This window comes from Panthera leo, chromosome B4 (genome assembly GCF_018350215.1).
Source record: "Panthera leo isolate Ple1 chromosome B4, P.leo_Ple1_pat1.1, whole genome shotgun sequence".
Taxonomy (NCBI): Eukaryota; Metazoa; Chordata; class Mammalia; order Carnivora; family Felidae; genus Panthera; species Panthera leo.
In genome coordinates, this window is record NC_056685.1 from 75528944 (window position 1) to 75551977 (window position 23034).

At 47.0% G+C, this 23034-nt stretch overlaps 2 protein-coding genes across 2 annotated transcripts; one reads left to right on the top strand and one right to left on the bottom strand.

Annotated features, from left to right (window-relative positions):
• Positions 1-1221: 1221 nt before the first annotated feature.
• CCDC65 (coiled-coil domain containing 65) lies at positions 1222-12252 on the top strand. The gene is made up of 8 exons (XM_042946396.1): positions 1222-1556; positions 2384-2551; positions 8182-8351; positions 9027-9165; positions 10085-10282; positions 10474-10692; positions 11587-11739; positions 11854-12252. The coding sequence occupies exons 1-8, from the start codon at positions 1425-1427 to the stop codon at positions 12169-12171; spliced, it is 1497 nt and encodes a 498-aa protein (XP_042802330.1). The 5' UTR covers positions 1222-1424; the 3' UTR covers positions 12172-12252.
• Positions 12253-12636: 384 nt separating this feature from the next.
• Positions 12637-16922, bottom strand: FKBP11 (FKBP prolyl isomerase 11). Its single transcript, XM_042946397.1, has 6 exons — positions 15679-16922; positions 15431-15496; positions 14920-15007; positions 14621-14654; positions 14191-14261; positions 12637-12874 (listed from the first exon to the last, which is right to left on the bottom strand). The coding sequence occupies exons 1-6, from the start codon at positions 15805-15807 to the stop codon at positions 12657-12659; spliced, it is 606 nt and encodes a 201-aa protein (XP_042802331.1). The 5' UTR covers positions 15808-16922; the 3' UTR covers positions 12637-12656.
• Positions 16923-23034: the final 6112 nt, after the last annotated feature.

Below are 23034 nucleotides of genomic sequence, written 5' to 3' on the forward strand. Positions count from 1 at the left end.
AAGCAGGCTTGAGGCTCTGAGCTGTCAGCACAGAGCCCGACCTGGGGTTTCGAACTCCTAAACCATGAGATCATGACCTGAGCAGAAGTCAGACATTTAACCAACTGAGCCACCCAGGCACCCCAGCAATTCAATGATTTTTTAAACCAAATTTATCAAGTTGTCCAACATAAATCAATTTTATTTATTTTTTTAAAAATTAGGTTGTTTTTTTTTTTTATTTTAGAGAGAAGGAGAGAGAGCACAGGGGAAAGGGGCAAGGGCGGGGTGGTGAGTGGGGCAAGAGAGAGCACTCAAGCAGGCTCCACAGTCAGCACAGAGCCCATCATGGGTCTTGATCCCGCAATCCTGGGATCATGACCTGAGCTAAAACCAAGAGTTGGGCACTCAGCTGACTGAGCCACCCAGCCACCCCCAACATAAGTCAATTTCGGAACATTTTCATCAACCCAATATGATCTTTCATGCAGATTTAATATTAATCTCCCCTCTCCCTCCTCCAAGCAATTTGTAGTCTACTTTCTGATGTTCTAGCTTTGCCTTTTCTGGATATTTCATATAATTGGAAACTTACGATATGTAGTCTCTTATGTCTGGCCCCTTTCACTGAGCATGTTTTTGTAGTTCATCCACATGGTAGTATGCATCCGTAATTTGTTTATTTTTATTGTTGAATAGTATTCCATTGTATGAAAAGAGCATATTTTGTCTATCATTCACATGTCAGTGGACATTTGAGTTATTTCCAATTGGGTTATTATGAGTATTGCTGCTAAGAACATTTCTGGGCAAGTCTTTGTGTGGATACATTCCCACGTCTCTTAGATTGATAGGTAAGAGTGAAATTCCTGGATCACACAGTAAATGTATGTTTAACATTTTAAGAAATTGCCAAACCGTTTTCCAACGCGGCTGCACTGTTTTACATCCCTACCAGCAATGTGCAAGGGTCTCTCCACATTCTCTCCAAAATGTGTTATTATCTGTATGCTAAAATATGGCCACTCTATGAACCCCCCCCCCCCCCCCCCCCCCCCCCGCCAAGGTTTTAAAAGGCTTAAAAACGTTCGGTGAGGAGGCTACGGCTTTTGATAAGTAAAACAACCATCTCTCAAAAACTGACCGCGGTCCTCCAGCCAGCAGACGGCGCTCCAAGCCAGGGTCCCTACTCCTAGCCTTTCACAACGCCATCTTAGTGACAGCCCCGTTGCTAGGAAACGGATATGCGTCTTTTAACTCCAGATCCCAGCCTCACCAAGATCCCAGGCGCTCTCTGTCTTGCGGAAAGACTGAGATCTAAGGTCCCCGCTACCATGCAGGGGTAGTTCAGAAGGCCCTGTCCTGGGGTACTTTCCTCCTACCTCCTATAAAGCTCTCCAAAGCAGACCGAGGATCGTTGCTTAGACACGGTCCCCCGCCCAGCTATGTCTAAGAAAGGGAAAAAGGCCAAGATGCCCCTGTCGGATGAGGAACAGTTGCTTCTGTTTCAGCAGAAGTTGCTGGCAGAGGAGGAAATGGCCAAGAAGAAAGAGAGGCTCCTGAGCCAGTTCTTGAAGGTGATGGCTTCATGCATTACTCTCTGCCCAACCCCACCCACTCCCTACACCAGCCCTGTTGCCTTGGTCCTCTCGTTGCGGCAGCCTCATTTTCATGCTGGCTTCCTCTCCTCCGGAAACCTTGAGACCCAAATATACTTAGATTTCTGGCAACATTGTCGGGGAAGGAACCAGTTCTTTGTGAAGTACGGAGGGGTCAAATGGTAAGGAGGTTAATGTCACAACTGAGCCCCAGACCAGGACAGTAGGTGCTATTAGCTGTCCGAGCTTGTCTGAAATTCTGATATACTCCCCGGAGATATGTCATTACAAACAACATCCTGCTTTGATGTCTTCACTTGAAGGAAATTCACCCTTGCCCTCCCTAAAGTGCCATCAGGCTGTTCCTGTCTTACTTCAGACTATCCCCAAAACGAGAATGGGAATTCCCTGAGTGTTAGTCATCAGGAAATTTGGTCCCTTAGAAAAAGACAAAAGGTAAGGTGTCGGTTGACAAACTGTGATCTTGTTTGTTTTTTCAAAGTTTATTTATTTGGGGGGGGGGGGAGGCTGAGTGGGGGAGGGGCAGAGAGAGCAAGAGGGAGACAGAATCCCAAGCAGGTTCCGAGCTCCACCATGATCCCTATTCAGGGATCCAACCCATGAACCATGAGATCATGACCTGAGCCGAAATTAAGAGTCAGATGCTTAACCGACTGAGTCACCCAGGCGCCCCTTTTTAATTAACTAATTAATTAATTAATTAATTAAAAAGTAATCTTGTTCATTTTACTGTAACAGGGCTTTAGGCCCTGACCTCCTGGGGGTGTATTTATTCCTTCACACAGGACAAGCTGGCCAAGGAAGAGCACAACAGTGCTCTGAACCTTTACAAGATTAACACACAGTGGAGAACTGTCCTTAGGGAAGTCAAGACCAGAGAGCTGCATAAGGACATTGAGATCCTCAGCCAAACATTTGAACGAGTGGTGGACTGCAAGGACAGTGTCATCAAGGTAGGCACTCTTCCCAACGAAACACTTGAACCTGGCTGCCCTGACCTCTTAATACAATGGGCCTACTGAATTCATTTGTCCATCTTTTATTTTAACAGTTTTTTAAATTTTTATCTATTTGGAGAGAGAGGGGGAGAGAGAATCCCAAGCCGACTCCTCACTGTCAGTGCAGAGCCCCGCCCAGAACCCCATCTCACCAACCATGATCCTTGTGAGATCGTGACTTGAGCTGATATCCAGAATCAGTTGCTTAACCGACTGAGTCACCCAGGCCCCCCCATTTATTTATCAGTCTTAAAGCCCTTACAAGATGCAGGCCGTGATGAAGCCGGCTATTGGTAATACCAGTTTTCACTGAAATGAAAAACAGAATACTGGGCTGTCATCCCTCTCCCCACCCCCTCAGCATAGCCATTTTCCTTGATTATCTACTGCCTAAAACCAGCACTATACAATATTAGAGTTGTAAGGCACAGCAGACATCACCCAGTGACTTAAACTTAGCCCCGTGTCTTCATTTCAATGTGAGAAGACTCAATTCCAGAGAAGGGAACGGACTTGCCCAAGGTGACACAGCTAGTCAGTGAGAGAGCTGGAACCAGAGCATGAGTTTCTTGATTCCCACTCCAGTGCTTTATTTAACCAAATTCTGTTGGGCCTCTTTGATTCAAGGTCAGTGGCCTTGGATGAGATTGAGATCCCCATGGGTAAGAGTAGTTCTGGATCTCTAAGCAACTCAACCATCCTTATGCTCTTGGACGATTCTTGAGTTGAGTCCATATCATCTTTTTTCTTTTTAATTTTATTTCTTTATTTTTGAGAGAGAGAAAGACAACATCTGCATTGAGCGAGTGGGGTAGGGGCAGAGGGAGAGGGAGAGAGAGTCCCAAGCAGGCTCCATGCTGTCAGCAGAGAGCCCCACAGGGGGCTCGAACCCACAAACCATGAGATCATGACCTCAGCCAAAATCAAGAGTCAGACATTTAACCGACTGAGCCACCCAGGCGCCCCACATACCATCCTTTTTTCTAAGGGATTTTGCTATATCCCTTCTTTTATCCTATTTTTAACCTCTGTTTACTGACTCTTACTTAGACTTTTCTATCTGAAAACAACAACAGAAATCCCACATAAGAGCAAAATATACATTGTCAGCCTGGCATGCCCCCTCTTGCAAACACACATCTCTCCTTCACAGCCTAACTCTTGGGGGAAAAAAAAATTGGTAGGCCTGGGCAAGCTTCAAGCGATACACATTAGGAGTCTCCAGATTTATAAAAACCATTATACATTAGAATTCCTCACCCCACCAGTTATACCTTATGGCCTTCTTTTAAATGTTTATTTATTTTTGAGGGTGGGGAGGGGAAGAGAGAGGGGGACAGAAGATCTGAAGCAGGCTCTGTGCTGACAGCAGAGAGCCCATGCAGGGCTCAAACCCGTGAACCGCGAGATCATGACCTGAACCAAAGTCGGACACTTAACTGACTGAGCCACCCAGGCGCCCCCACCTTATGGCTTTTTACGTGACTTCTTCCGACACTTACTGGGAGTTATCAAATACCTGCTGAGAGGAGAACCAGCAGGGTTCATTTAGGGATGCTGAGCAGTGGCCAGGCTCCCCCTTCCATCAATTAGCTTCCAGCTTTGTAGCAAACGATTACAGTCCTTGACTTAGGTAAATCACATATTGCTAATATTACGCGCCTTCAGGGTCATTCCTGAATAACCAAACCTACACATGTTAAATGTGCAAATGTTAGTGATCCTCACCTGCTATCTCCACTTCACTTCTCATTTATCCGGCATCCCACATCTGATTTCCATCCTTCCCTAGGAAGCTGCTCTTGTAAAGACTACCAGGCCCCAAATCATGGCCACTGTTCATCATTTCGTCATCACCTAACCTGACTTCTCTGTGGCGCTGATACTCTTGGTCATGCCTTCCTTCTTGAAACTCCCCTTTGGTTTCCATGACACCATTCTCTCATGGTTTCTCTCCTGCTTCTGGGATATATACATTCAGTCCCCTTGGTGACTTTATCTTCCTCTCTCCATCTCCTGAACTTGAGCATCTCCCAGGTTTCTGAGTCTGGCCATCTCACCCTTTAACCGGGTATCTAGGGTCTAGACAGTCGTACACAATACCCTGGTTTTAAATACCGCTTTTATGTCAGTGACTTCCTGGTCTGTAACACCAGTCTGGATTCCTTTCATGAATTCCACATCCTTCTATTCAAGATTCCTAGCTATCCGTTCCTGGCTGTTGCAATGTCCTCACAACTGAACTAAGGAGTTCCCCCTTCCCTGGGCAGGCCCAGAGCAATTTTTCCACAGTCCGGTCTTCCTTACTCTCTATTCAGGTGGTCCCTGCCATTCACTAAACCACTCAACAGAGAAATCCGGGAATCGTCCTAGGGTTTGCCTCCATTCCTGACTTCTTTCACTAAGTTTTGTATAAATCTTCTGCTGAAGTACTTTTCAAAGCCATATCCTGCTCTCCTTCTCCCCTGTCCTGCTGCAGTTTAGACCTGGGCACTTTCTCTCATATGGACTGTGGCACTAGGCCCCTATCTTCTAGCCTTTCATGCCCAGCCACCTCCAGGTGACTGTCTACACAACTACCAGGATTATCTTTTTATTTATTTATTTTTTAATGTTCATTTATTTTTGAGAAAGAGAGCACAAGCGAGGGACGGGCAGAGATAGGGGGACAGAGGATCTGAAGCGGGCTCTGCGCTGACAGCAGTGAACCTGATGTGGGGATCGAACTCACGAACTGCAAGATCATAACCTGAGCCAAAGTCTGACGCTCAACCAACTGAGCTGCCCAGGTGCCCCGGGATTATCTTTTGGAAACAAAAATCCGATCCTGGTACTCCACTGCTTAAATTTTAGTGGCTTCTTTCTTCCACAGAAAAAAATCCAAACTCCAGGGAAAAAAACATCAAAGCCCTACGTGTTCTGGCCTCTGCCTGTACCTTTCCTTTTTTCTTACCTGTGATTTTGCACATGCTGTTCCCTCTATTTGGAATTCTCTTTTCCCCATCTCTTCAGTCTTCCTGGCAAACTCTCACTCCTCCTTCAGGAGTGATACAAATGACATGTGTCCTGTGAAGCCTCCCCCTGTGCTCTTAGACACAGGCACTCAGCCTTTTATATCCCACTGTCACAGGTGCATCATCGACCTCATAGCAATTTCCATGTTACACTGTAATTTTCTGTTTATATAACACCTTTCCTACTACACGACTGCGAGCTCCTTTGGGGGCAATATGCATGTCTTTTCATCCCTGAATCCTTGGCCTCCAGCACGGTGCCGGTACATGACAGGTTCAGTAATTATCTGTTGAGTGAGTGAAGAGGCCTCCATTATCAGCACCTATTCCATAAGACCCTTTCTCATCCCAAACATACAAGGTAAGAGCCAGCTTTGCATAGAGGCTGTGGCAGCTTACAGTGCATGACTCAAGGTGCCTGGATCATGTGGGCACTTACTAAATCCTTTTCGTGTTTCATTCACTTTAATTGTAATTTGTTTTACTTTTTCGAATCGGCATTTCACTCATTATTGAAAATTCAAAAAATAAAGTGAAAGAAAAGTCCTCTACCACCAGTGACTTCTAGCCACCTAGTGCCTTAATCATTTTAATTTCATGAGTAAACTTTTTTTTTTTATGTTTATTTTTGACAGAGAGAGAGGGAGGGAGGGGCAGAGAGAGAGGGAGACACAGAATCTGAAGCAGGCTCCAGGCTCTGAGCTGTCAGCACGGAGCCCAGTGTGGGGCTCAAACTCACGAACCACGAGATCGTGACCCGAGCTGAAGTCAGATGCTTACCGAATGAGCCACCCAGGCGCCCCACGAGTAAACATTTTTTTTGTACAAATGATAGTCCTACATCCTGTTTTGCCCCTTTTTCACTGAGCAATATATCCCAGGGACTATTCCACATTAGTCCATAAAGAGCTTCTCTCTCTTTTCTTTAAACAACTGTATAGTATTCTGTATTATAGTGTAACATGTTATTTTGTTTTCTGTATTTCCTGTATCTTGTAATTAGATCTAGTTTAGATGTGTTGTATTCTTCCATCCAGGAAGCACATGCATCTGGTAATCTCTTCTTGTGATTTTTTAAAAATGGTTATTTGAGAGAGAGAGAGCGCGTGCGCATGTGAGCGGAGGGGCAGAGAGAGAGAATCCCAAACAGACTTGCACTGTCAGCGCAGAGCCCAACGCAGGGCTCGATCTCACGAACCGTGACCTGAGCCAAAATCAAGAGTTGGGTCCTCGATAGACTGAGCCACCCAGGTGCCCCTCTTTTTGTGAAGTTAGCATTTGTTGTTTCTCTCTTAATTCACTGGGGGTTACAAAATGCTGATTTTCTAATAATGTCATTCCTTTTTCATTTATTAGCTTGAATATTTCTATAAAGAGATACCTCTGTCATTTACCATTCAGTGACCAAGAGGTACAGCTTATATAATAAAGGTAGCATAAATGCTTAATTCTTTCTCTGCCCTTTAAACGCCATTAAAACAATTAAAAAAGGAATGGGTTGTCTGGTATCCTCCAAAGTAACCATTTTTTTAAGTATGCTTATGAATTCATAATCAAAGATAATTGATACCTTTTCAGTTCATCATAGTTTTTATCCTTATTGATGCTCACACTGTCCCCTTTCTCGTCAGTGGAAGTGTTCCAGCTATCTATTACTACATAACAAACCACTCCTAAATCAGTGACTTAGAACAATTTCTTTTATTATTTCTCACGATCCGTTGACTTCGTTCACCCAGGTGGTTCCTGCTCGGTATCTCCCCTACAGTTTTCAGTCAGATGTCGGTTGGGGCTACAATCTTCTGAAGGCTGGACTGGGCTGGATGTCTAAGGTGGCTGGCGGTTGATTCAGAGAGTCAGCTGGGAGCTCAGCTGAACTGCTGACCAGAATGCCTTAACGTGGCCCCTTCCAGGGCACTGCCCTTCTCACAACGTGATGGCGGGTCCCTGGAGGGAGTGTCCCAAGAACAAGCATTCCAAGGGGCAGGAAGCAGAAGCTGCCAGGCCATGTAAGGGCTATGCCTGGAACTGGCGCAGTGTCATTTCCACCATGTTCTCATGGTCCAAGTAGTGACGGTGTCTGCCCAAATTCAAGGAGATGGAAGAAGATAATACCTCCTGCTGGAGGAGTGGCAAGGTCACATTGCAGATTGTAGGATAGGAGATATTGCTGTGCGCATCTTTAGAAGACGTCCTCTGCCACGGGGAGCCACTTCTGTCGGGCTCCTGAATCCCTTTGACGTGACCCTATTGGTCTTCCGTAGCTGCTTTGCTATGTTGTATGACAAGATACCCTTGGTTCTACTTGTTTCTCTTCTGCCTCACATCTTGGAGCCTCACTGTAAATGTCTGTTGTCCCTAGGAGACACTGGCAGGCTACCTGGGGTTCCCGGATGTCACTCTTACTTTCTATTCATGAGTGGGAGAACAGCACCCTTGGCACCAAAGAGCTGGCATCAGGAGCTAGGGGAAAATGCCGTTCGTGCCATCCAGCTGACCAGCTGAATACATTTTTATTTTCTCACACGGATGCCATTCAGCCAAAATGGTAACTCCCTGTTTCCTACCCAGTCTTTAGCCACGGACCTGTCAGAAGCCGAGGAGCAGTACGCCCATGCCCTGCGCAGCCACCTGCACAGCATCGATCAGCTTTTAGCCCTGCAGAGAAGCCGGCTCAACCTCCTGGAGGAAAGTTACAACATGGAGCTGGAGGCCCTAACCAAAGAGTTTGAGACAGAAAGGTATGGGGGCCTAAGAGGACTGAGGGATTGAGTCCAGGAGAGTATGCAGAGCCTGTGTCAAGGAGCTATCTATAAGCCAGCACCATGGAGCATCCCACCTTGCTTATGATATGACCCCAGCAGAGATCCTGAGTCCCTTCTTTTTCTTTTCTTTTTTTTTTTAAGTAGGTTTCACCCCCAGTGCGGAGCCCAGCGTGGGGCTTGAACTCACAACCCTGAGATCAAGACCTGAGCTGAGATCAAGAGTCAGACAGTTAGCCGACTGAGCCACCTAGGTGCCCCTCTCCTAAGTTCCTTCTAAACTAACACGTGTTTAAGCTTGTGGATTTAGCTTCCCTACAGCCATGCTAGGTCCCTATCTGTAACACGCTCACCACCTACTTTCAGCTGTCAAAATCCAACCCATCTGGTAGGGATCAGGGATGGGATGGAGACTTCTCACTGAAATCTTTTGTACTTTTTCACTTGTTGTATCATATAAATGGACTGCCTGCTCAAAAATCAAAACAATCTTATTCATTCTTTCTGATCCTAAAAAGAATAGGGCCCACCCTCTCTCTGTTTACCTAGGAATTTATACTATTTGTACAGTTTTATCACATACTGCTTTGAGTTGTCATTATTGGTCCATATGCTTTATCCCTCAGTGCAGGGACAGTGTCTTATCTCCCACAGGAAGACAATTATTGACCAGCATGAAAAAGAGATTCACTACCTACAAGATGTCTTCATGGCCATGGAGCAGAACTATATAGATTCTGAGTATGAAAGTAAGCTGGAGTTCCAGAGCATGTGGGATGATCTCAAAAACAAGGTATGGAGGGAGAGCAGCTGGGCAAGAGCTGGGAGAGAAGGGAGAAAAAATGCTCAAGGCCACTGGAGCTCGTAGAGACCCCTAATCAACAGTCAAGAGACAAATCACAGGGGTGATCTGTGAAAGAAACTGAGGCCCAAAGAAGTAAAATGACCCACCAAAGTTATGCTGCTGCTTTGTGGTACAGCCAGGAGGAGAATCCAGTTCTGCCCTTGGCCCCAAAGTGCTTTCCACCATCCTGGAGGCTACAAAGTTAGCTATCCTGCAGACCTGGGTTTGGGCATGGGGTTCTTTGTTTTTATTTTGCCCCACAATGTTTTGTAAATTAAAAAAAAAAGTTTTTTAATGTTTGAGAGAGAGAGAGAGAGAGAGAGAGAGAGTGAGTCAGGGAGGGGCAGAGAGAGAGGGAGACACAAAATCCAAAGCAGGCCCCAGGCTCTGTGCTATCAGCACAGAGCCCGATGCGGGGCTTGGACCCACAAGCCACGAGATCATGACATGAGCTGAAGTCGGACACTCAACTGACTGAGCCACCCAGGTGCCCTTGTAAATTTCAAAATAAGCTTCCTACATTTAAAAATTGAAAGGTTTCACATAAAAATCCTAAATTTAGCTTGCCTTGAGAAAAGATCTGGTAACACTGGGCCACGTTTCCAAATGGGGACATTCATGTGAAGCCGAGCAGATAGGCCACTACTCCCAACCCCCCGTGGAGCATTTCCTCTCTGGTTCACCGCAGGCCTCATCTAGCATACAGCACATATTTATAACATCTGCCTGGTCTTTGTAGGCATTTTCATTGGCGACCTCTGCACCCTACTATGTTACAAACAGTTGAAGAGGATGAGGTTGCTGGAGGCAGTAAAAGGGCACTAATAGGGTAATTCCAAGCACTGGCTATTTTGGCACCACTTCCTAGAATTTAGAAGAGAAGCATTTTCTAAGACTGCACCTGGAGAATACAGTAGAAGATCTGTGGAGAAGGTTCCAGGATGCACTCAAGAATTATACTGATGCCACAGAGGATCAAAAGATTGCCTTTGAGACTCTGAAGGTGAAAGATGAAAGAAGCTCCAAAGAGATTGAAGCACAGATGAAAAAAATACAGAAATTACAGGTTAGTGCAGCCAACTGGAAATACTGCTTTCACTGCTCCGTTATCCCCTATTCATCCCCCAATTTCTACTGGACCCCTGGCTGGGGAAAGATGATATCCCTGGATTTCAGTCCCCAGATGGTCCTTTTGCCCGTCTCATTGAAGACCTTCAGCCAGGCAAGAGTTTACTCTAATCTATTCTGTTCCTCCAGGACTCCATAATTATTTTAAGAGGCAAGATCATGGTGCACAGCCATGAGAATGAAGACCGGAACCAGTACATTCGTAAGGACAAGGAGCTGGTCCTTGCACAACTGCGAAAACTTAAGGCCCAAAGGAGTCACGCACGGGAAATATCACAGGAAAACTTGGTCAAACTTACTTTGGAAAGTAATGCCACCCTCAAGGCCCTGAGAAAGATTGTTGATAAGGTAACGAAGGGGAAAGGTCAGTCAAAACAAAACCAAGAAACTTGGCTCCTGTGAAGTGAAACAGGTTTGAGAAAGGTAGAGGGCTTTCTCCTGCTTCCTGCCTGAGTACCTTTTTTATTCCATGTTTCCTCCCCTCTCACATTTTATTTTACCTTATTTTATTTTTAAAGCTTATTTATTTATTTTGACAGAGACAGAGAGAGAGCACAAGCAGGGGAGGGGCAGAGGAGGGTGGAGAACAGGGGGTCCAAAGCAGGTTCTGTGCTGACAGTCCAATGTGGGGCTCAAACCCATGAACCACGAGGTCATGACCGGACCCGAAGTCAGAAACTTAACCAACTGAGCCACCCAGGTGCCCCCCCTCACATTTTAAGTTAAATGAATTAAGGGGTGCCTGGGTGGCTCAGTTAGTTAAGCGTCCGACTCTTAATTTCGGCTCACATCATGATCTCACGGTCAGGAGATGGAGCCCCACATTGGGCTCATGCTGGGCATGGAACCTGATTAAGATTCTTTCTTTCCCTCTCCCTCTGGCCCTGCACTGCTTGCTTTCTCTCTCTCTCTCTCAAAAAAAAAAAAATACATATATATGTGTATATATATATACATATATATATATGTATATATATATACACACACACACACACATATATACACATTTATGTATACACACACACACACATATATATATATGTGTATATGTGTATATATATTCCAAGTATATAAATACTTGGAATAGTGCTTGGCACCTAGTGAAGAGCCTGTTAGATGTATTTATTACTCTCATGTCACATTTGGATGAATACTTCCCTGGGTTCAAGCAGGGGAACCAACTCCACTATTTCCCCTCCCCACCCCCTTTCCTAATAAAAGGTCTCTTCCTGCTTCCGATAGGGTGAAAAGATCCTGAAACTTGCTGAAATATGTAGGAAATTTGAAACAGAGGAAGAAAAAGTGCTACCTTTCTATTCGTCAGTATTGACTCCCAAGGAGCAGGCGGAGATAGAAGAAATTTACCGAGAGGAGCTTACTGAGGAGCTCTCAAAGGTAAAGTTCCTAGGGCCCCAGAGGCCATCACCCAAGGTTGGAGATGATGGGCCACTGGGCTACATTTGCTAATGGGCCCCACCACATACCTTGTCCCTTTAACTCAACTCCCAGGTGATCGTGAACTATACAGGGATGGAGAATTTCTGGAAAAGGTACAACAAAGTAAAACTGGAACAACTGAGCCTCCAGCAGAGACGCGCCCAGTTGTTAGAAATCAACGGCAAGTTGCGAGAGATGCTGAAGCAGTACTTGGATGGCATCTCGGTGAGTGATGAAGTGCTGAGCCAGCTCAACCCACTCTTTATCGTCAACCATCGAAGCAACTTACCCCAGCCGTTGTCCACACCGACCACCCAGCCAGGTGACAAGCAACCTCCAACCACTTACAACATCATTGAGGCAGCCCACGTGATCTCCCATATCCTGTGATACAAGGAGTAAATCTCTTTTCAAATCCCAAATGATTGTTTGAGAGACCCAAGGACTTTGCTATTAAAATTTTGCATGGGGTTTGTGAGCTCTTTATATTTTCCCCATATTGAACAGAGCAGTCTAACTGGAAGACACTAGGAATACAGTGGCCCCACAGAGTGGAGCTAATAGCTAGGCAAATATCAGAGGCTCATTGCTCCAGGAAGCATTGCTTCTTGGAAGTCTGGGCACTGTGGGGGCCAACACCCATACCTTCGGGAGGTACAGATCCTATGGGAAGACTCAAGAGCAGGTCCTTGGCAGGAAGTTAGGACGGGAGGAAGAGGCAGAGGCAGAGGTGATCCAAAGCCTCCAAACACCCCGTCAGGCAAGATCCAACTCAGAATGCCTTTTTCCCCATCCCTTTTCCTCATTCCCACTTACAGAAGTAGCCCCAGAAAGTATCAGGTGAAGAATACAAAGAAATTTTTAAAAATTATTTATTATTTCTTTTTGCTCTTGTTTCGTTTCTCTTCCTTGAGCTTCTTTTTGGAGACTTTAGGTCTGGTGGCCTTTTTGTATAGGTGATACCCAATGAGGCCCAGGAGGGCTGGCACCATGGCCATGCCTACCAGAGGCAAAATGCCCTTCACCAGCTTTTGCCAGTAGTTGGCTCGGATCAGTGCAATCAGCTCCACATCAAACTGCAGCACTGCATCCGCTGGAGGCAGAGAGGAGGTGAGGGTTAGAATCTCTGCATTTTATCCAGGGCTCAGAATCTAAATGAAAGCAGGGGAAGGGCAGGCCACACCAGAGCAACAACTATGAAGCTGGCAAGATTTAAATGTGTTGAGTTCCTCTAGACAAAAGTAGAGAAAAGTTATAAACAGAGTCTATTGGTAGTTATGTTCGCCCCAAATCTACAAGTGTGGCTTGCGTTCAGGGACAGGTTTTTGATAGCACGGGGAAACTTCCCACAGGGTGTTCTCCATTTATAAGCGAGAGAACCTCTATACTAATGACTCCATTTCCAAACAGCCACATCGACAGAATCTTTGCAGGCCTGAAATTGATTGAATTTAACCTAGATGTTTTAAAATTGCACCAACTAATGAGCACACTGATGTGACTGTTACTAAGAAAACATAGATGTTTCAACATAAGAGCTGGAGAGGAAGGAGGTGGCTTAAGAAGTAAGGAGCCAGGGAATGAACAGGGGTGAGTCAGGGGAGAAATACAAACACTGGAAATGGGGAGATTAAAGAGCTTCGGGTAAAAGAGTTTCTCTTTAGTCCATGACCCTCTTTCCGGTTTTCCCTCTCAGTTGTAACTAGGATAAGAACTTTTATACTAATACTCTGAAGGACAAAACCTTTTAGCCAATAGAGCATTTGTTATAACCCAAAGCAAGAGATCTGCATCTTAGGAAATCTGTCCAGTCTCAGATCTTCAGGTATAGATATCAGCAGTGACCTGTGATGGCTTTTGAAGTTATAGGGTAGGCTTGCCTTTTACAAGTTGTTTTTTGTTTTGCTTTGTGTTGAATTACTTGACTGTGATAATTTTTACTGTCTCTTTCCTGATGGAGGCTGAAAGGAGGGGTTACTTGACTGTGATTATTTTTACTGTCTCTTTCCTGATGGAGGCTGAAAGGAAGGGTAGAGGTGTGGTGAGAAGCCATGCCAGTTGCACAAATGACACAGGTTGGAGTTGTGGAGAAGCGGCAGGAGAAAGGTCTAGAGTTCTGAAAGGGGTAGCACAGGCAACAGACCCAAGTGGTTCAAGCAGGTGTCTCCTCCCTATAAAGTTGCTGTCTGCTAGAGGGCAAGCCAGGTGGCCTAACAGGTTATATGTCTCTAGTCCCTGTTGGTGACCTGAAGAGGAAAACAGTGGCCCTGCAGGAGTCCCTGGCCGCCCCTGTCCTTTTCAGCAACCTGGGTTTAGACCTTCTCAAGCTCCAGACAAAGTGTACAGCTCCTTGTAGCTCTGAGGGACTGGGTATTTGGATTACCTGAGAGAGAGGCCTAGTCAGATTACCTGGGATGGACGGTGGAAATCCCCTTTTTCCATAGGCCAAGTGAGAAGGAATGATTGCCCTTCGCTTCTCTCTGATGGAAGGAATGTGAATCACAGCTAGAGGTGGGACCAGGTGGGCCAGTGGCCTCAATCCATCTGAAGCCCCACCAGCAAAACTCTCTAGATATTCACCCCAAAACATGAACTTTCCCACTGAGCACTCAGTAGGTTGACCAGGAAAGGTCCTCCACATGCCTCAACTCCTCCAACAAAACCCACAGCCAGGTAGGCAAAGTGGCTTTGGAAGCCCTTAGGGGTCCCAATGACCTGGACCTGCCCAGTGCAAAGCCTTTATCCACATTCTTCTGCCCCCTCTAGGAGCAAGGATAGCAAAGTAAACCTCCACCCATGCTAAGGGGGTACCCAAGCCCGCCCCTGCCCAGATACTCACCCCACACACATGTCTAGAAGGCTCTGCTCCAGACCTTGAGGAAGAAGACACAACTGAACAGGAAGCTACCTACATTCCCCAAATCCCAAGGCTCCCTTTGACCCTCAACTGAGCTCCCCATTTCTCAACTGCCGGGTTGCCAGTGGGGTGTGAGGCAAAAAGCAGTGTTAGAAGTGGGGTTTGAACCTGAGGACGTGACTGGGAGAGTCGTGGGGGCACTTCCAAGGTAACTTAGAGATTGAAGAGGCTAAGTAAAGCTTAAGTTAGGAGACGTAAAATGGGAGGCGCAGGTCACATACCTGGGATCACCTGCTTTTGGCCAAGTTCTATAACCAGAGGATCTCTGGTCAGGGAAGTGTCAATAATGCGTCCATCTACCAAGCTGCCCTGGGGGGAGACAGCAGCAAGAGCGCACACCTAGTACCTCTCTCTCAGTCAGCAGGCGCACACCACACACACCTGCGCCCCTGGGCAGCAGCGGCCGGGCGGCAACCCCCTGGCAGCTGCAGCCCAGCATTCCCCTCAGGGCAGAAAGCAACAGGAAGCCCCGAAGGGCTGGCACTTCTCGGAGATCTCCCCACCCTACTCTTCCCCACACCGGGGCGGAACTGGCAGAAGAGCTGGGAGGGGAAATGGGCCGGGAAGAAGAGCGCCCCTCCCCCCCCCCCCCCCCCCCCCGCCACGTGCTCGACGACCCCAGAGCCCCAACTTACTCCCGAACCGCTTGCCACGTGTCCCAGCCAACGCTGACGTGTTCCAGCAGGGCGCCGCCCCCTCCCAGGCCCCGCCCCGGCCCCCCAGATCCCTCACCGTGTAGTGTATGTGCAGCGTGTCTCCAAAGGCAGCGGGCTCCGCGCAAGGCTCAGGGGGCTCCACCTATGATCGGACTACAGGAGTCACGCAGGATCCTCCAAAGGTCCGTTCCTGTCCCTAGACCCGGTACCCACCCCCCAACTCAGTTCCCACACTTGCTCGCCTACCCGCTCCCAGGTTTGTTTAGACCCCTTCATTCCCTCCCCCGGCCCAGCTCCCGCAGCCCCAGGACACTCTCTCCTCACCAGGGTCTCCACTTGGAGGGTCCGGACGGGACTTTCGGTTTCGAACCCAGCCTCAGCCCAGCACACCGCCCCACTGAGCAGCAGCAGCAGCAGCAGACGGAGCGGGAGTAGGGAGGGGCGCAGGGTCATGACTGGACGCGGGGCAGGGCACGGGGCACCAGGACAGGCTGTTCGGGTGGCGGCGGCTAGGACAGCGGGTTCCCTCGGCGCCCAGGCTGGACTGGACGGGACGGGGCGGGTAGCAACGCGCCAGCTCCTCCTCCAGTAGCCCTTCCTCCACCTTGTCCCCACCTCCTGGAGGGAGGAGGCCGCTGGGAGCCCTCCCTACCCTCTAAGATCGTGAGGTTGCGGATTTTGACCCCTCCGTTTGCCGTTCTGTCCCTTAGTGAGGGGCTGGATCACTGAATAGCACCCACTTACGATGACCTATTGTGTGCCAGTCACTTGTCTGTAATTCTCAAAACCACCCTGAAAGGTAGGCATAATTGTTTCCATTTTACAGACGAGGAGCTGGGTGCTCAGGTTAAGTAACTTGCCCAAGGTCTTCTAGCTAGGTGGCGACAGAGACAAGATTCAAACCCATTATTGCCTGAGTCCAGCGTGTTTGTTCTCTGCTCTTTACTCTTAAGATAGGTCTCTTCACACCTGTCCTGGCAGTGTCTGGCTGCCCCCCATCCCCCCAGCAGTTGTTAGAGATGGCATCTCTCTCCCACCTCCAACCCTTCAGCTTTAATTTCTGGAGGTCATATATCCAAAAGGAGACAGGTAGCTAGCTGTCCCATCTCCCTGTCCTTTGGCAAGTTAATTTCAGAGTCAGGAGATATTTTCCTGTAAGGATAGGGTGAATCCCTGATCTTCTCCTGACACCAACATCTCCTTCCTCCCTTCATCAACAGGTTTGTCAAAAGGGCAGCTCCCTTTTGTTTATGCAAAGACCTCAGTTTTTATTTTTATTTATCTTGCCCAATGTGGGGGTTGAACTCAACCCCAATATCAGCCAGTCAGGCACCCCAAGGGACTTCAGTTTTTAAGAGGGGTTTTAAATTATTTCGGGCAATGCAATCAGTCCCCTTCTGCATGATTCAAACCCTCACTGCCCACTCAGGCCTTGGCATCTGAATTCTGCTCCCTCAAAAAGTTATCAGTGAGCTCAAAGTCATCAAATTCTTGGGTCATTTCTTGGTGCCTTGTCTTCTTCAATGTTTGAGAGAGAGAGAGAGCAAGAGTACGGGATGGGGAGAGAGGGAAAGAGGGAGAGAGAGAATCCCAAGCAGGCTCTGGGCTGTTAGCACAGAGCCCGACGTGGGGCTCAATCTCACGTGAGATCATGACCTGAGCCAAAATCAAAAGTGTGGACGATTAACCAACTGAGCCATCCAGGCGTCTTTCCATTGTCCTCTTTAGCATCTCTCTGGTATTTGATGCAGTTGAGCTCTGAATGCCCTCACAAACTCTAGATACAACTGCCTACTTGGTATCTCCACCTACATGTTTGACCAGCACCTCAGATCAACACACCCAATACTGTACTCATTCCTTTTTCTCCTTCCATCCCATCGGTAACAACCCAGGCTTCTCTCCCAATCTTGTTTCTGTTAGTGGCTCTGCTATTAGCATTCTTCTAGATTCTCATCTCCCACACCTAATGATTCTCCTTTGGACTCTCCTTCTACTGCCTCTCCATGCCTTCTTTCCATTCCCAAGGCTACTACCCTATTTAAGCTCTCCTTAGCTCTCTCTCTCTCTTTGGGGTTGTTTAAAAAGAAAAAGCCCCCTCAGGGGTGCCTGGGTGTCTCAGTCCATTAAGCACCCAACTCTTGATTTTGGCTCAGGTCATGATCTCACAGTTCATGAGTTCGAGCCCCGCGTCAGGCTTTGCACTGGCATAACAGAACCCGCTTGGGATTCTTTCTCTTTACCTCTCTCTCACTCTACCCCTCCCCTGCTCATGCTCGCTCTTTTAAAATAAATAAACATCAAAAACTTTTTTTTTTTAAGAAAAGACCCCCCTCAGGAAGGAATTTCTAGGGATGATGGAAAGCTCTATATCTTGATAGGGATGTGGGTTATATGGTGTGTACATTTGTCAGAACTTCTCAAACTATAGAAGATTTGTGCCTTGCACTGCATGCAGATTATACCTCAAATGAAAAAAAAAATCCACAAAACTACATTTCCAAGTCTTCCTTAAAGCTGGATAAGGCCATGTGACTAAGTTCTGGCCAGTAAGTCATAACAGAAGTGTTGGAAATATTATCCTGGACTTCCAGCAAGGCCCTTAGTGGGAATTAGCTAAGAAGTGTGTCATTGTGTGTTCCTCTTCCTCCCACCCCCCCCCAAAACGCCCCGGCTCCTTCCCCCTTCCTTTTTTCTGCGGTCTGGAATGTAGCTGAGATGAATTACACTCTAGCAGCCACATTAGAGCATGAGGTGACCATGAGGAGGAAGCTATGTGTTAGGCTGGTGAAGCAAAAAGAAGTCTCAGCCCTGATAACTGTAAAGCTACCACACCTGGACTGCCTACCACCAGATACCTTTCAATTGAGGTAGAAGTGAAATTTGTCTTGTTTTTAAAAAAAAGAAAGGAAGAACATCCTAAGCCCCTCATCCCCAGCCCATCCCCAGCCCTACTTTAGCCCATTCTGTGCACTGCTGCGGTCTGCTCAGCTTGTCACGGAGCCTACAGCCTCACATTGCCCCATGAATCAAATTCAGACTCCATGACATGCCAGTTGAAAGCTTTCACTATCTGGTCCTAATCTGCCCTTCCAAACTTGGCTTTTATTCCACTAAACTAAAAGCCTTTTAAAGACTGCAACCTCATCTTTCTCATTTCTGTGTTCTATTGCCTCGCCTCGTATGGTGTTTGACACATAGATGCTCATTAAACACCTATGAATTGAACCAAATCCCCTTCCTGCTCATGGACTGTGGTCTGGCATCAGATCAACCTTCATCATGTGTTTCCATCTCTGTGCCCTGGCTCATGCTCTTCCTTCACCTGTCAAGCTTCCTCCAAACCAAGTTCAAATATCACTTCCTCTGTAAAGTCCTGATTCCCTTAGCTAGAAGTTACTTATTTCTGAACTTCCAGCATACACTCAGGGATGTTATTTTCTGTTGTGTTGCAATTATTTATGTGTGCCTCACTTCTCCCTTTCTCTCAAGAGCCGTCTCACTGATGGCAAGGACAAGGTTGTGATCATGTCTGGAGTCCCCCAGGTACTAGCTGTACAGTACCCCCCATATAGCAGATTCTAGACAAATGTGTTTTATTTTGAATAAATATTATGCTATGCAATACTTTTAATACAATTAAAAATATCTATGCTAATTTGGAAAAACTTCAAGACAAATGTATATACCCTTATGTTAAAAAAAGCAAGAGGGTGGCTCAGTCGGTTAAGTGTCTGACTTCAGCTCAGGTCAGGATCTCACAGTCCGTGAGTTCGAGCCTCGCGTTGGGCTTTGTGCTGACAGCTCAGAGCCTGGAGCCTGCTTGGGATTCTGTGTCTCCCTCTCTCTCTGCCCCTCCCCTGCTCATGCTCTCTCTCTCTCAAAAATGAATAAAACATTAAAAATAACAAAATAAGCAAAAATAATAAATGTGATAGGAGTCCATTTATGTTTTAGCCCTTCCCCGAATGTGTGGAGCTACATATATTTAGAAAAGAAACTACCAGAAGGAGGCACACCAAATAGCTGAGGGTGGTTACATTGAGAAAAACAGAGGCAAACAGGTTTCACATGTTGCTCTGTACATTTATGTATTGTTTGGATGTTTTGCAATGAAGATTACTTTGGTTACAAAAATAAATTTCCAAATTAAATATTAAATGAATGAACAGGATATATAACAATATAAGGGAAGGTGTGAGAGATGTTGAATGAATTATGCTAATAGAACTAAAGGAGCCAGCAAGGGTGGAAAAAGGAATCCTTGGGATTAGAGAGGTCATGGGCAGCTTTGTAGATCTTAAAGAAAAGTGGTATTTTTAAACAAGTGAGAAAGGGGATAAAGGCATAGGCCGGATATTTGGGAAAAATGAGTATACCAGTTTGGCTAAAGTAATGGATTCAAGCAGAAGAGTAGAAAGAGGTAGCTGGGGAGGAAAGCAAGAGCTGGTTGTGGAGAGATTCAATGTCAGACTAAGGCAGTGGGAATCCACTGAAGGTTTTGGAGCAAAGCGGTGAGAGCCCATACTGCACTGCGCATGGGCTGACTGGAATGGTTTCATGAAAATGGAGGGCTGCTGCCCGGTCCAGGTCCAGGACTCTGAATGGAAAGGGGAAATGAGGATGGAGTGGGGGTGGGGGGCAGGAGTGAGACTAGGGCAAAACTAAGGCAACAAGATCACCCACAGAGGGCAGCACAAGCCCACCTGGACCCAGAAGGGAACAGAGAGGAAGAAGCTCTCTCCTTGGGTGAAGTTAGGAGAACCGAGAAAGGTGAGATGGTTCTGGGAAAGGTAGAGGAGCTGGCACAACCCTGACTGGAGGCACAACTTTGAAATCAGAGGGCCAGTCCCGGAAAGGCCTCCACCCTTCAAAGGGTCTCTGTCAGTGAGTACTAGAAACTCTACCACAGCCCCCTGAACTCATGCGGGGCCCACCAGGCGGCCCAGTTTGGTTATGGACAGTTATGTTTATTCACTCATCAAAGCTGAATGCCTGTTATGTGCCAGATAGTAAGCAGGGCACTGCTTTTTAAATATTTTTAATATGTTTGTTTTTAAGACTGTTAATAAATAAAAAGCCTGTGAGTCAGCATATGTAAATCTGGATTGAAAAGCTAATGCCGTATTTTCAAGAGTATGCATACCCTGGATGATAAAATGTTTTCTTTTTAGGTATGGTTATGCACTCGCTCATCCAAAACTGAAGCAGTACTGCTCCCCACTCCCCCCATGGCTTTTCATCCCATCAGTATGTTTTCCCTAAGGCATAGGCAAAAACTGAGATTCTCCATCTCTTATCACCTAAAGCCAAGAAAGCACCTCTCTTTCTACATTAAGAATGCAGAAAGAAGCTAACATCTAAATCCCTGTGGTTCAGAGCCCCAAGCTAAGTCCTCCAACCCTGAAAAGGTCTTGTACTCAATTCTGTTCTAGGAGGACTCTCAACAATGTGTGTGACGAAGGGGTGGATGTTGGGGGGGCATGGTGGGGGCAGGGTGCCAGGTGGACAAGTTCATTCTCAAACCTCCTGCCAGGCCCAGACTGACTGTCCAGACCTCTTCAGAGACAGCTTTCAACGTGCCTGGTTAGGAGTAAGGGTGGTGGGAGGAAGCGTGCATAGGTAGCACTGGTTGGCTCTGGGCCTAGAGAGCCAAAGTTCTGGCTTGAGTGTCATCCTCTCTACTCCACGATGTTCAGTTCGGAAACCAGATTTGTTCCTAAACTAGAGCCCAGATCCTCTCTTCTGTAGCTGATGGCCAAAGTGACACACATAAGCAGACACTCACCTTCAAGCCATGATGGTCATCAGTCCTGACACAAGTTCGTCACTTCCAGACCTCCAGCCACTGCCTTCAGTGGCCTTGCTCCCTTTCATAAGGTTTGGATTTCCTCAGACTTAACCTCCTCTTCCCTTTGCTCAGGAATTCAGGGTCATTTCTTACCCAACCCCAGCAATCAGGGCCAGGAAACCCAATTAGAATGAAAAACCTGTAGAGGAAGGAAGGCCACTGGATCCTATCTTTCCTCAGCGACCAGCAGGAAACTCTATCCCTCCAGGTACCAGGTTAGAAAGTAGAGAGATGGACTTTGACCCTCCTAATTCCACACCCTTCAGAACTGGAAGCATTCTTAGTACTATGACTGCCTGCCCAAAGACACCACTCTGTGCACCAAGCAGTAGCAAAGGGGTATCCCCCAGTTATTCCCCAACTCTCACTACCCCAATGTACTGCACTATGGATATCCCAAAGGATTTCAAAGCATCCCAAAAATGGATTCCCAGGTCTATCCAGTGGTTTGACTTCCTTCTTAGCACAGGTCTGGAACCCTCACAAGTACTAAGTAAATACCTGTCAATGTTCTGCTCTGACCAATCTAGGCACCTGAACTGGAAGTGATAGCAGCGAATCCCCAGAGCCTTCAGACCTTATACCTCTAGTCTGAGAAACTCACACATACCCACACTCATTTTCCCTGCCGCTGACCCCAAACCCTGTAACGAGGAGGACAGTTCTGTCCACGCCAGCCTGACCAATCCAAAGCCTTCCACTTTCTCCAAGCTCATGTTGGAAGCTCCGTTACCCAGATCATTCTGAGGTAGACCCTGGGCCCAAGTCTGCCAAGCCATGACTGAAGAGCTACTCAAGTTCTGGGCAGATAAGGTTGCTATCTGTCCTAAGAGCTGGATGCCAAACACTTACTTTCCAGGTTAAGTCTCTCCCTCTTCCCCCCAACCCCTCTTGAAAGAAGCTGGAAGGTTTAAGCAACTGACACAAGAGGGTTCCCCCGCACCTTCCTTCTGGAATCTTAAATAGAGTACTGAGGGACAAAACAGATCAGGTCGTCCTCTTCAGGAGTCAAAAGACACCCACTGGCCTGCCATCCAGCTAAAGTCCTCTCTATTATCACGATCTTATGAGGGGTTGTTCTAGAAGGAACATACTTATAAATGTGCTCTTATCAGTAACATTGGTCACCAGGCAGAGCTTTTGAGGACCAGGGAGGTAACTGAATACAAATGATTTACTTCACACCGGCACTCGGGGCTCTCAAACTTACTATATGCCTAAAACCTGTCCCTTTCCCACAACACTTAAAGTGGCAAGAGTGGGGATGGCCTGCCTAGCTCACCCAGATCTCACCCCCTAAAGAAAGGGGAGCACTATCTCTTTCTTTGCCTGGAGCCAGACAGTATTAGCAGGAGAGGAAGAGTAGTGACAGGAGTGGATTGGGAGGGCGGAGGCTTGTCCTTTCCCTCAAGACATTTGTGGAATCTCTGGATGAGGTTTGGCATCCTGACAATGGGGAACCACATGCCTGAGGCAGTGGTGATACAGGGCCACAGTTGTAAAGAGGATCAAGTTCATTACACTATCCAGGCCTTTACCCTTCATGCTTACTCACTGCCAAAATCCAAAATTAGACGAGTGAGGGGACTCCAGTCTATGGATGAGGGGACCCTGTTCCAACTATAAGCACCTGATGCACAGGGCTCAGGAGATCTGAGAGTGGAGGCAGTCTGGGTCACTCTGAGTTCAGGGTCCTCTAGCCACTCAAGTCTCTAGTGTCTACCAGCAGTGATAAATAAAGCAAGGTACAGGATAAAACCCGTTACAACTAAGGAGCAAAGTCACAAAGGCCTCACACTCTGGTGCCCAATTCATTTACGCTCCTCTCT

Bases quoted from the DNA above. Each gene is read 5' to 3' on its own strand.
- CCDC65 (XM_042946396.1), top strand. From the start codon at position 1,425: ATGTCTAAGAAAGGGAAAAAGGCCAAGATGCCCCTGTCGGATGAGGAA. The intron at 8,352-9,026 runs GTATGGGGGCCT...TATCTCCCACAG, and splicing joins AAAGAGTTTGAGACAGAAAG to GAAGACAATTATTGACCAGC. The intron at 9,166-10,084 runs GTATGGAGGGAG...ACCACTTCCTAG, and splicing joins GGGATGATCTCAAAAACAAG to AATTTAGAAGAGAAGCATTT.
- FKBP11 (XM_042946397.1), bottom strand. From the start codon at position 15,807: ATGACCCTGCGCCCCTCCCTACTCCCGCTCCGTCTGCTGCTGCTGCTG. The intron at 15,497-15,678 runs GTGAGGAGAGAG...GTCCGATCATAG, and splicing joins CCCTCCAAGTGGAGACCCTG to GTGGAGCCCCCTGAGCCTTG. The intron at 14,655-14,919 runs GTATGTGACCTG...TTCTTCCTCAAG, and splicing joins CCAAAAGCAGGTGATCCCAG to GTCTGGAGCAGAGCCTTCTA.